Here is a 12,599-nt window from a genome sequence, read left to right as displayed (position 1 = left end):
TTCCAAAAGTCGCAATCAAGATTAACGAGGAATTCTGGAAATCTTTTAGGTGTAAAAACATTTTTGTCACAAAGGACCGCTATGCATGTCCGGTGACAACTAACTTTTTAACGACGCCCCCTTCTGACCGCGTGGGTCAGGGCGGTGAGGAATGGGTCCACCGGTCCGGAGCGTATAAATGAGTTGCAAAGACTCTCTTTAAACATCAGCGTAAGTGTTTTCTTATGCCTTATTTACCTTCGTAAGCCCAACAGTGTGGATACACGTGGTTTGAACTGAGTTTTCTCCTTCCATCATCTTTTTTTTTTTAAATCAAGTCAGCCGTTCACCGATTCATACTCCTGTTCAGTGGGCGGCGCTAATGCGTCCTTTAGTTGTTTCCAACCGCTGTAAAAATAGTGACACGAGGAAGAAGAAAACGGGGAAACGAGGAAGAAGAAGAAAAAACGAAGAAGAAACACTGTTACGAATGGTCGCTAAAAAGCCTGGCCGCTAACGTGTTATTAGTGCCGTAAGCGCCACGCTGTGAAGTTGCGTATTAGAGACTATCCGCTTTAAGGCCGCATCCTCTCGACAGATCCGCGGAGGCCGGCCGGGGGGCGCCCAGGTAAAACCCAGCGAACGGCTCCTGTCTGGCAAGTATGAAGCGAAAGGGCTCGGAGAAAAACCGCCATGTGGTAGCGTGGAACAACAAAGCTGAGTGGGACCAGGTGCTGGAATACTTGTATTCTAAGGACTGTGCCTTGCAGAAGTATGCCCTGCACAGGATATCCGCCTGGAAAGGCAGATATGCCAACAGCACTCCTGTAGCAGTTGAGAGCACAGCGGACCTGGTGCGATGTCAGGTACTTGATAAGTCGGGACAGCTCGATGGGGACGATCTCGTCCTGCTTTATGGGATGGCGTTGGTGAGGTTTGTCAATCTAATGACGGAGCGGCAACAGGGGAGGGTTGCTCGTCCTCTGAGACTGTTGGCTGGTAAAATCAAGATCCCCGAGTGGATCGTTGACCTCAGACACGATTTCACACACCGAAAACTACCCACCTTGAATTGGTGTAGAAAGGGCTGTAAGGTTGTCCTCGACTGGCTCCAGCAAGAGTACTGGTCCAGGCAGTTAGGAAGCGGGCTAAATCACAACTGGGATTTGCATTCAGATGGCGATGAAGAGGAGGAGGAGGAACTGAAACGCCAAGAGGATGAGTACATTGCGAGGCAGAAAGAGGTTGAGACCTACAAGAGAATACGGGACGCTTTGATATCTTTTGAAAAGGAGCAGTACCAGGTATTCGACACCCTCCCCGATGACGTAGAGAAGAGTGTTTGGCCAGCCCCCTCTGCAGACATGAGCTGGATCCTAGCTCAGGTCAAACAGTTTGCTTCGGAGTCCAGTGAAATACTGATTGATGTGTTAATGGAGGATGGTTTTCTAGTTCCCACCGTTGAACAGTTGGTCTCACTGGACTGCGAAGCATCTGAAGATGCGAGTTCCACCTTCCCACAACTTCCTCCATTAGTTCTAAGTTTTTGGTTGCCGCTCCTGAAGATGCTCAACTCACCATCTTTTATTCATCTATTTCTCGAGAAACTCTTTGTTGAACTGCATCAGATTTCCAGAGAGCCCGATAGTCGCAGATCCTTTTACATTTCCGCTTGGATCTCTGAGGTCATACTTTGCAATACCGACAGATCTGAACACCAATTTAAAACAAAGGGTCAACACAAACCCAGAATGAAGGAAAAGATTTATGTCAACCGCATCCAGTTGAGGTGGCAGCAGCTTCTCTCTGCCTGTCTGGACGCTCCGTGTTTCAGCACACCTCACCTGCTTCAGCTGATCCTGGACAACATGGAGCATCCGTTGCCTTTGGATACCCGGCAGAAGCTGCTCCAGCTCTGCGCCATTTATACTCAGGATGCACATTTGGAAAGTAATCCTACCCCAGAGTCAAGAGGACAGCCCATTTATACACTAGAGAGCTTGCATGAGAAGCTACAGAATTCTGGGCACCAGGCCCAACCTTGGCGTTCACAGAAGGACTTGGAGAGAAGTGAGCCTTTACCGGAGCACCTGGATGCAGATAGTCTGGCTGAAAAGACCAGAATGCTCAAGGGTTCTCCCTGGCAGATTTGCACAGATAAAATCCCGTGGAAGAATTATCCTCTTGGTAAAGTCCCGGGACAGTCAGAAGACCCATCATGCTTCATGGTGGACAATTATTCCACAATGACTGTGTTTGACCAGCCAGTTGACTTGGAGAGCACCACACAACGCCATGCTCCAGGAGTTGCAGCGCCGCAGGGAACAACTGATGGCCGATGGACTCCAAGTGATGTCAACAAATTGAAATCTGGACTGCAGCTGTTTTGAAATAATGAGCTGCTGGCACATTAACCTGCTTTTGCATTTTCTTGTTTTGACGCCTGGTGGGATGTGTGTGTGTGTGTGTTGAATGGGAAAAATGTCGTAAATGAACCATCCTGATAAGAGCTTTCACAGGTTTCCATACAATGTAAATAGCTGCTGTGTACCCTGTAGCATTTTATGTTGCCAGTGCAAAAACGAAACTGCCATTTCTTGTGTTTACATTGTTTGTACCATTCAACTGATCCAGACAGCTGTGGCGGAGAGATATTTGACACAGCCTAAGTAAAAAAAAAAAAAAACATGATAATAATCCGGCATGTACTGCACTCCTTAACGCAGTTTTATCAAGCATAAGCGAGAAGTGGTTGGATTGTGGATGGCATAGAGTTGAGGATTTTCATTTACCCTCCAAGTAAAAAATGTCATGAGTTTTCTGTGTTTATGATCTATGTGGTTGGGAATGTCTGTGCATTTTGTGTAGAATTTGAGTAGTTACTCAGATGTTCCTGGAGGATGTCAGATTGCTAGGCCAATAGGGCAAAGTAGTAGGTAGTATCACTTTTACACCAATGTTCAATTAAAGTCTTTCCCAACAAACGCTGTTGTGCTTTTAAGAGAGTTTGTCATTTTAACCAGAACAACAATATGAGTACTTCCTGTTTTCCTCTTGAATGCTGCAAGACCTGGCTGTGGCTGCCTATGAGAGAATCACCTGTGAGGAACAGCCAAGTTGAAATTCATGCAGTTGAGTTATTGTGATTTTACTACCAAAAACAGCCCAAACAGTTGTGACGTAGAGAAACTACCTGTATTCACCGGGTTTGGTTGAACGACGTCCCGTGGACGGAGACGGTGGTAAGATGGTTGACGATGGCCCAGAGAGGGTGATGGTCAGGGGTGGGGTAAAGTGTCAGTTAACATGGATTACCCACTGTGAGAGTGATCTGAATCATCACATTTGTAGTGTGTGTAATGATCAGTAGTGTCAGATGTCAACAACATGAGAAGTTTGTGGAAACAAACTGATCTGTGCTACACAGTTTTGTTTTTTTGTTGCTCTTCAACATGATGGTATAAATTAGGTCACACACCCAACGATGTAATCACTGCGTTCATAATGAGAATGGGAAATCTTACGCTGGTGGAAGCATGTTCGGGACCGTGGGTCTCAGTGATGCTGTTGTGTGGTGGCTTTGTTAAACTGGGGGGTAGAAAAAAACTAGAAGAAGAACTTTTGGGAAAGAGTGGAACATTTGGTGTTGGCCATTAAAAATGCTTTCAGCTCCAGAGCAGACTGAGGAAACACACGTGGTCTGTCAGGAAAACGCAGAGGAATACCTGTGACTTGCGATAAAGAGACAAAAAATGTGAATTTGCTCAACTTGTGTAATACAATTATAGAATTAAGTACAGGGCCATGAAAATGTCACTTTCACATCTTCACACAAAATGTAATATTGCGGTGATACACATTTGAGGGTAGATTCACCACGGGCTGCTGCTCCTTTAAGGCGGACGTTCAGAGTGCTGACGTAGGCACTGCTTAGAGCTGGGGTGCCCATCTCCAGGCCTCGAGGGCCGCAGTGTCTGCAGGTATTTGTTGCAGCCATGCACTACACCACCTGATTTAACTAATTAGCTCACCTCTTGGACCAAGGAGGGAAAGGAATGAGTTAAATCAGCTGGTGTAGTGCATGGCTGCAACAAATACCTGCAGACACTGCGGCCCTCGAGGCCTGGAGATGGGCACCCCTGGCTCAGGGTTTCCGGGGCGGAGCCATGTTTGCAGCAGCCTAGCGGTTGGTTAGCGGGTTGCCAGGAGAGGTTGTGCTATATCGGTGTCGTTTTGTATGGCGAGTAAACGGGATTGACTCAACTCGATCTCTCCGTCTCCTCATTCCTGCACTCCCACAAGATGAACCCCAAGAGAACCCGGTTAAAATCAAAATAGTTTTTAAATGACAATTTTATGTAAGGAAAAATGTTCTCCAACACCAAGTGACCCTGTGTGGAAAAAGTAACCCCCCCCTTATTGAATCAATCAACCAATTAACCACATTTAATTCACCTTTCTGTCAAAAGGCCCATAACAGTGTTAAACAGCTGAGGAAAGACTAAATGGTCTTTTTTCAACCTGACGTGATGACTTTTCCAAGAGGGACCCCAACATTAGAAACGTGATGACTTTTCCAAGAGGGACCCCTACATTAGAAACGTGATGACTTTTCCTAGAGGGACCCCAACATTAGAAACGTGATGACTTTTCCAAGATGGACCCCTACATTAGAAACGTGATGACTTTTCCTAGAGCGACCTCAACATTAGAAACGTGATGACTTTTCCTAGAGGGACCCCAACATTAGAAACGTGATGACTTTTCCAAGAGGGACCCCAACAGTAGAAACGTGATGACTTTTCCAAGAGGGACCCCAACACTAGAAACGTGATGACTTTTCCTAGAGGGACCTCAACATTAGAAACGTGATGACTTTTCCTAGAGGGACCCCAACACTAGAAACGTGATGACTTTTCCTAGAGGGACCCCAACATTAGAAACGTGATGACTTTTCCTAGAGGGACCCCAACATTAGAAACGTGATGAATTTTCCAAGAGGGACCCCAACACTAGAAACGTGATGACTTTTCCTAGAGGGACCCCAACACTAGAAACGTGATGACTTTTCCTAGAGGGACCCCAACACTAGAAATGTGATGACTTTTCCTAGAGGGACCCCAACATTAGAAACATGATGACTTTTCCTAGAGGGACCCCAACACTAGAAACGTGATGACTTTTCCAATAGGGACCCCAACATTAGAAACGTGATGACTTTTCCAAGAGGGACCCCAACGTAATGTTGGGGTCCACTACCTGGATCTCGTTTCCAGGCCTCAGAAGTATTCATGTTGCTAAGTAACGTCATAACGTTCTCTTGATAGTCTGTCTGTTTTAATAAAACAGTGCATCTTCCTATTATATGATGTTAGTATTATTTATTTGTGTTAATTTGGTTCTTTTTTCCCATTTAATTATATCTGTTGTGTTTGTTGTTTTGATTGTATTTCCTTATTTGGTGGGGGTATTACAGAGGGCAGCGCTGTAGTTCACACTCCAGATCAGTGTGTGGCAATAATGCACACCTGAATGCCGAGGAAACAAGAAGCAGAATTAGAATTAGAATAAGAAGACTATGTTGAGGGAAGGGCTGCTTATCAAATTAAGTAAAATGGGTGTTGGAGGGAAGACGTATAATTGGATTATGGTATTCCCCAGGGGAGTGCAGTCAGCCCTCTGTTGTTCAACGTAATGACTAATGAGATATTTACAAATCTAGACGGATGCATCAAATCAGCGCTGTATGCAGACGATGGGGCCATATGGATGAGGGGAAGGAATGTGCCATATGTGTTAAAGAATATAGGGGAAACAATAGAGAAAGTGGAGAAGTGGTCATAAGAGTGGGGGTTCAAATTGTCAACAACCAAGTCTTGTTACATGATGTTCTCAAATGAGCGCAAGATTGATGCTGAGAATTTAACATTATATGGTCAGCCGTTGGAGAGGATGGCTGAATTTAAGTACCTGGGCCTATGGCTAGATAGCAAATATATATGGAGAGCACATATCAAACACCTGGAAACAAAATGCAAAAAAGTCACAAATGTATTACGAGCCGTGGCTGGCTGTGACTGGGGGGCAGATAAACAGTCATTACTTGACATTTATAGGGTGGTTATGAGGTCAACTATAGATTACAGATGTTTAGTATATGGAGCAGCAGCAAAGACGTCATTGCAAAAAGTGGACAGACTACAGTATAGAGCACTACACATATGTATAGGAGCTGTTAAGTCAATCCCCAGTAATGCAGTACTAATAGAAGCATGAGGGACACCCCTGGAGGTAAGAAGAGAGAAACTCACACTTGCATATTGGCTCAGATTAAAAGGAAGTGGGGAAGAAGACCTAACAAAGAAGACGTTACAGGATTGTTGGGAATATTCCAAGTTCCAGAGGTATGGGTTTGGGTGGGCAAGAGACGAAAGAGTGTGGACATATGGAATGGAGGACTTAGAGTTCACCAGGTCCACCCCATTTACCAGCATACCCCCTTGGCTATTCCCACAAGTAAAGACAGACACGAGTATTCTGGGAAAGAAAAGAGAATGGTGAATGAATGAAGTGGGAGTTAAAACAAGTGTGTACTGAGTAATAGTTATCACAGTTATATCAAAATCAACACAGGTGGTTCCAAGAGCAAACGGGAATGTGTGGGAATCGGTGTGTCCGTCCCTGGGTTTAAAATATCTGCTTCCAGAAGAATGTCTGACCAGTTATCAGTATAGACAGCAGAAATAGTGGCAGTCATTATTGGGTTACAGTGGGTTGAAGAGGTCACACCTGATAGGGTGGTGATATGTACAGACTCAGTAGCAGCCTTGGAAAGTATACAGTCAACAAAAACTGTCAGAGAAGATTTAATCGTTTGACATTTATCACAATTTGCTAAGACTACACAGAGGTGGTATAGATGTACAGTTGTGTTGGGTACCAGCACACGAGGGACTGAAAGGGAACGAGCGTGCAGGTAAACTAGCAAAAAGGGCATTGCAAAAAAGAAGTAACAGTGTCAGTTCCACTTGGAAAAGGAGAAGGAAAAGCAGTGATTAAGAGGAAAGGAGTGGCGATATAGCAGAAAAGGTGGGAGGAAGACCAGAAAGGAAGGGGATATGACAAAATACAAAACTCTGTCATAACAAAGAACTATAAAGAAAGGAACAGAAGGGAGGAGATCATAGTAACGAGACTAAGATTGGGCCACACAGGATTAAATGGCACTTTGTTTATAATGGGGGGAAGAGACACTGATAAGTGTGAGACCTGTGGAGTTAAGAAAGTAAAGAGTGCCTTCCTGGTGATTTTAATCCCTCTCCCTTTCCTCCTGTTCCCAGTATCCCCATCAGATTCCACTCCCGTCCCGCCTCTCGGGCTTTATCCTTGTAACCTTTCTCTTTCCACTTCATACATGTTACAATATAATATTACATGTTACAACATAATATTACATGTTACAACATAATATTACATGTTACAATATAATATTACACGTTACAATATAATAGTACATGTTACAATATAATATTACATGTTACAACATAATATTACATGTTACAATATAATAGTACATGTTACAATATAATATTACATGTTACAATATAATATTACATGTTACAATATAATATTACGTGTTCAGCGTTTTCTTTAAGTGACACAAGGTTGATGGGTAGAATTTAAGAAATAGGGTAAAGTGTCTTGAAGTTACACACTCTTGTACAGCAGGTGGCGGTATGCACCTTAAAGTTGTTTGCGATCCGCCAGTAATACCGAGAGAAGAAGAAGAAGAAGAAGAAGAAGAAGAAGAAGAAGAAGAAGAAGAAGAAGAAGAAGAAGAAGAAAGGAAGCAGCAGCAGACAACGAAGAAGAAGAAGAAGAAGAAGAAGAAGAAGGTCGCGACAAAGAGTTATTTTCTGTATAATTGCCTGGTAGGACCCCAAACACCATCGCACGACCGACTTCATGTTGTAGCTATTTGTACGGGAGCATTGTGAGCCAGTGGGTTCGTATTCGACGACGATTTAAATGTTTGCAAAAATGCTGCGTCATTTGCACACTCGCGTTGCTAGCGTGTCTTTAGCCGCATAGCGTGACGTGTATCCCGCGGTCAAGCTAAAGTCGTCCTCTGCAAATTAACCGTTAAAGTCTTTGCGTTTGTTTAATTAACTAACTCATCCCAACACAATCCCCATCCCCAACACAATCTCCGCCTTATTACAAGTCCATAAAGGTCATAGTTCAGGTAGTGAAGAGCCGGCTGGCGAGGCCCCGCCATGGGGCTTTAGGGGCTGGCGGAACGCAGTGTTTCTCAACCGGGGGTCCGCGGACCCCTAGTGGTCCGTGGTGTAATTGCAAGGGGTCCGTGAAAATAAAATATCTTTAAGAAAAAGATCCTATGACATTTATAGAAATAGGATTATTTTACTCAAATGTGACTGAGACCTTTATCTACCTAAACTATAAAGGGCAACAGGACTTTTTCCTCTAATTACATCTGTTTCACAAGTGTAATTTATTGTATTTTAATAAGAGCTCTCGCTCCCGTTTGCATTGTTAAAAGTTACTGCATAAAAATTCTGTTGTTACATATATCTGAAAGTTACCGAATACATATTCTGTTTTGTTACATATCTCTGAAAGTTACTGCACAAGAATTCTGTTTTGTTAACTATATCTAAGTTACAACTGAAAGCTCTTATTTTTGCCCCAAAGAGTGAATAAATGCTATAATGCAATCTAAAATGCAGTTTCTACTGTTTCTATCAAATTGCAACCCCCCTCCCCCAAGATCAGGTGGAGGGGTCCTCAGGGTAGATCAAAAATACGCAGGGGGTCCAGGACCCCAAAAAGGTTGAGAACCACTGGCGTAACCGCTGTTCCTGCGGTCTATGCCGCCTTGGGAAGTGCCGCCGTGGCGCTGATCAGCAGCAGAGTCCAACCCAGACCTCGTCTCCATGCACGGAACCGCCGAGCGGCACGTGGACCGGTAGTGCATGTCGTCAGAACACCGCCTCGTCGGTTGTTTGGGGGCCCAGCGTGGCTGGCGAGTGTGTTGGCTAAGCCCTCGGAGGAGCCCGGTGGTCACGCTCCCTGTGAGCGGCTCGGGAAGGCCTCTGGTCGGCTTGCTTATCCGGCACTGGGCCGTAACGACGTTGACAGACAGGAGCTAAACCGAACCCGCCTTGCAACAGAAATTGTGATGTGAAGAACATAAAAGTGTGCGCCGTTCATGTCCGCAGCTACTTTGTTTTTTTACGAATTATGTTTATTCTAAACGCAGTTATCTATGTACACATTTTAGAAAATGTCTACTTTTTGTTTTTGGCATGTTTGTTTTAACAACTTTAATGTGCCGGCGACAAAAGTGTTAATAGTGAAACTAGAACATCTGGAGACTGCCTGTTTATCAGCTGTTGTTCTTCTTTCGTTTTACAGGTGCAAGCCAACATAAAACATTGTGTGCAGCATCTGTGTCACCATCTATAAGTCAGAATGATCACCAGAAGAAAAGGCCTTACTCTAAACAACGTTGTTCAGCACCTCGACGGTGAACTTACAGATGCCATAGAGACGGTAGAAAGTTTACAGAGTCCATCTGAGTGGTTGCCAACGGAGGATGCCAACTCTGAACTGGATGACTTGTTTGGAATTGAAGACTTCAAATGGACTTTTGAAAGGGATACAGACTCGCCGTTCTTTGATATGGGATTGGGTATGTACAGCAGCAAGGATCGCGATTCTAGTATAGCGTCCAAGACCCCGTCTCCTGAGAGAGTTTCTTCTGATTCAAAGACTAAGAGAAGACACAGCCCGTCTGGCCACATAATTAATAAAAATGCCATTGCTGCCAGATTGAACCGTCTCAAGAAGAAAGAGTATATCAATGGTTTGGAGAAGCAAGTGGGGTTTCTGTCAACGGAAAATCACATGCTCAAACAGGAAAACTCACAATTGACCAAGAGAGTGGAAGAATTAGAGGATGAGACCAGGTATCTAAGGGCCGTGTTGGCCAACGAGAGCATGTTAGCCCAGCTCTTGTCCAGGTTGAGCGGTGTGAATGGGATGAAATTATCTTCCTCACTTTTACAGGGGCCCAACTCAAATGACTATGACCATGACTATGCCTTACCCAGGAAACGTGTGAAAGTGGAGGAGAAAGAGACATCTGCTGGAGTGTGCCTGCACGTGGACAAGAACCACGTCTCTGTGGAGTTCTGCACTAAGTGTGCAGAGAGTGCAAGCTCGTCACTCAAAATGTAGGGTCAAGTACTTCTCTCTGTTTTCAGATATTGAGACCGAACTTGATAAGCCTCAGTTTAATGAACTTCAAGGGGATTGATGAACACTGTTGAATTAGTTATGATTACCTACAAAAAAAATCTGCAAGAATGTGCATGTGTTGTAAAGTGACAAAGCCAATAATTGAAGTACATGTTACTGCTAAACCTTGTTGACAGTTTTCTTCTAGGTCATGGTTGATCTACCATGCGGGCTGAGTGGCTTTCAGAACATCTTTACCTGCTTGACTCCATGGTAAGGATCAGACAAGAAAGGATGCTTGTTATGCTTTTTCTCAAAGGCCTGAGGGCATGTTTTGATGACCTTTTTTGTTCACTTTGGGTTTTTTTGTTTTTTTTAGCTCTCTGAAAGCAGAAGATTAGTACTTGAATGATTATTTCTTTTTTCTTTTTCTTTTTTGTCAAGTGTTTTTTCAAGTTGTAATTATTTTGTAAATAAGAATTAACTCAAAGTAACCAAATGGAATCGCAAGTTATGATAAAGTCAAGTCAGTTTTATTTGTATAGCCCAATATTACGAATTTGCCTCAAGGGGCTTTACAGCAACACAGTAACACAATAAAGGTGAAGGTTCACAAAGAGCGGTTTGTTGGCGAGTCCAAATTGGCTGTCAAAAACGAGTTCTCAGGAAGTGATACAGCGAAAAGTCTTCTTCAAGACCTTACTATCGTTTTTGAGTTTAATTTTTCTCTTTGTGAACCAGCACCATTGTACAGAAGAATAATTTCATATAGCGCCACCTGTTTTTCTTTATGCTTAAGTGGATTCACCTGTTGGAAGTTGAAGAGGCTGGACACGCTGCTGCCAACGTGGCCTGGTATTTTTTTAAAGGTAGTATCGGTAACAAATGGTGTAAGTGACCAGTACTCCACCACATCCTTAGCTCGCAGTTGGATGGCTCACGCAGCATACATTTGGGATTTAAAACTGCTCCACTACTTGAGGCATTTATGTGTGAGGCCTAATGGTCTCATGATAATGCATATAGACATTTTGGAATGTTATAACTTCATCAGCTCCCAAAATGACCTTTGTTGAAGATGTGAAATCATCAGTTTTGTTAAGGAAAGCTTGTAAAATAATGTTGTGTTTATACAGTATAATTTTGATCTAAATAATGTTTGAGTAACATTGGTTTGGAAAGTTGACGAATAAATCCCATTTTCATTATACTTTCAGTTTAAAGCATCTACTCTTTGTCTGTACTGTTGATATTAATGCATCTCTTTTTCTCTTTCTAAACAGCAAGCTCTCTGCAGATAAAGATCTAACTTTTCCTGAACATTTGGGTCAAGTCTGGTAAAGATTCTGAAAAAAAAAATGACCAAGACCTCATTTGAGTGGAAGCCCAAAAAGCCTGCACTCGATAGCGGGCCTAGGGCAGGGCGATTTGAACAAAATCAAATGTCATGATATTTTTGGGCCTGCATTGATTATTGTGGGGAGGACTATTGGTGCTTTCACAAAACATTTACAAAATCAAATGTTCCATAAATAATCGTCAATAATGCCTATATAATGTCTAAGTGGGTAAAGGAAAATACTTGAACATCTAGAACAGTCTGGTAAGCTCAGAAAATCACATCAGTTTATTGTCATGCAGCATCTAAAACCAGGAAAAGACAACACTTCTGCCATATTACGATGTCTAGAATCCAAGATGATATCTAGTCTATCACGATATGGATATTGCCCAGCCCTTAGAGGGCCCATTGTAATTTAAGGGAAATGCCACTGAATTAACATTTAGGTGTTGCACCATTGCCTTAAGGGAATGACACCCTTAGTATCTTTTCCATCAGCTTTGTCTAGATTTATGAACGGTCATCTCTCCTGTAACAAAAAATAGCCAAGATGTTTTTCTGTGATGGCATAATAATGTTACTTCTCTTTAGACAAGGAGGAAGACTGTGTTAGTGCTGTAACAGCCTATAGGATATGGGGGTCATACTCTTGTTCAGAGTTGTTTACACTAGGAATTGTTAATTTTGCGCAGTAAATGTTGAGTCCAGCAACAGTGAACTGCCCATGAATGTGGAGCGAGGCTTGATGCAGATTGTTTCTGTTCTCTGCCTTGTAAGTTTGTTGGTGGATTTTACATTTTAATTAATGAAAGTTGCCCATTTTTAGTGAAATGTTGCACGTTTTGTTTAACCACTGTCCCTCATGCCCATTAGGCTCAGTAGTTCTAAGGACACCAGTGACATTTAGCTTGCTACACAGTTCTTGGCCCAGGCCCAGGCCATCTCTTAGATTATTGCAATGTGCTTCTCACTGGTCTACCAGCTTGTTCAAGCAAAATGCTTATAAAAATCAAGA

The 12,599-nt window shown here is 43.1% G+C and overlaps 2 protein-coding genes across 6 annotated transcripts; both read left to right on the top strand.

Annotated features, from left to right (window-relative positions):
- Window positions 1-541: 541 nt before the first annotated feature.
- las1l (LAS1 like ribosome biogenesis factor) lies at window positions 542-2,963 on the top strand. The gene has a single exon (XM_056274671.1). It carries the CDS (start codon window positions 642-644, stop codon window positions 2,367-2,369), a length of 1,728 nt encoding a protein of 575 aa, XP_056130646.1. The 5' UTR covers window positions 542-641; the 3' UTR covers window positions 2,370-2,963.
- A 4,749-nt stretch (window positions 2,964-7,712) lies between these two features.
- crebzf (CREB/ATF bZIP transcription factor) lies at window positions 7,713-11,552 on the top strand. 5 transcript variants are annotated; one of them, XR_008809829.1, is made up of 5 exons: window positions 7,713-7,910; window positions 9,418-9,971; window positions 10,116-10,238; window positions 10,440-10,515; window positions 11,042-11,552. XR_008809829.1 is itself a non-coding variant. In XM_056274459.1 (3 exons), exons 2-3 carry the CDS (start codon window positions 9,475-9,477, stop codon window positions 10,459-10,461), a joined length of 786 nt encoding a protein of 261 aa, XP_056130434.1. In that variant the 5' UTR covers window positions 7,713-7,910; window positions 9,418-9,474; the 3' UTR covers window positions 10,462-11,552. The 5 variants fall into 5 exon arrangements, 2 of the variants coding, with proteins under 2 accessions (XP_056130434.1, XP_056130435.1); XR_008809827.1 differs by having other exon boundaries at window positions 9,418-10,238; XR_008809828.1 differs by having other exon boundaries at window positions 9,418-10,515.
- Window positions 11,553-12,599: the final 1,047 nt, after the last annotated feature.

Source organism: Lampris incognitus, chromosome 2 (genome assembly GCF_029633865.1).
Source record: "Lampris incognitus isolate fLamInc1 chromosome 2, fLamInc1.hap2, whole genome shotgun sequence".
In the NCBI taxonomy this organism is placed as follows: Eukaryota; Metazoa; Chordata; class Actinopteri; order Lampriformes; family Lampridae; genus Lampris; species Lampris incognitus.
This window is presented reverse-complemented; position numbering and strand designations above follow the sequence as displayed.

Excerpts from the sequence above, each read along its gene's own strand:
- crebzf (XM_056274459.1), top strand. The coding sequence starts at position 9,475 with ATGATCACCAGAAGAAAAGGCCTTACTCTAAACAACGTTGTTCAGCAC. Across the intron at positions 10,239-10,439 it reads GCAAGCTCGTCACTCAAAAT|TTTTCTTCTAGGTCATGGTT; the intron begins GTAGGGTCAAGT and ends CCTTGTTGACAG.
- las1l (XM_056274671.1), top strand. The coding sequence starts at position 642 with ATGAAGCGAAAGGGCTCGGAGAAAAACCGCCATGTGGTAGCGTGGAAC.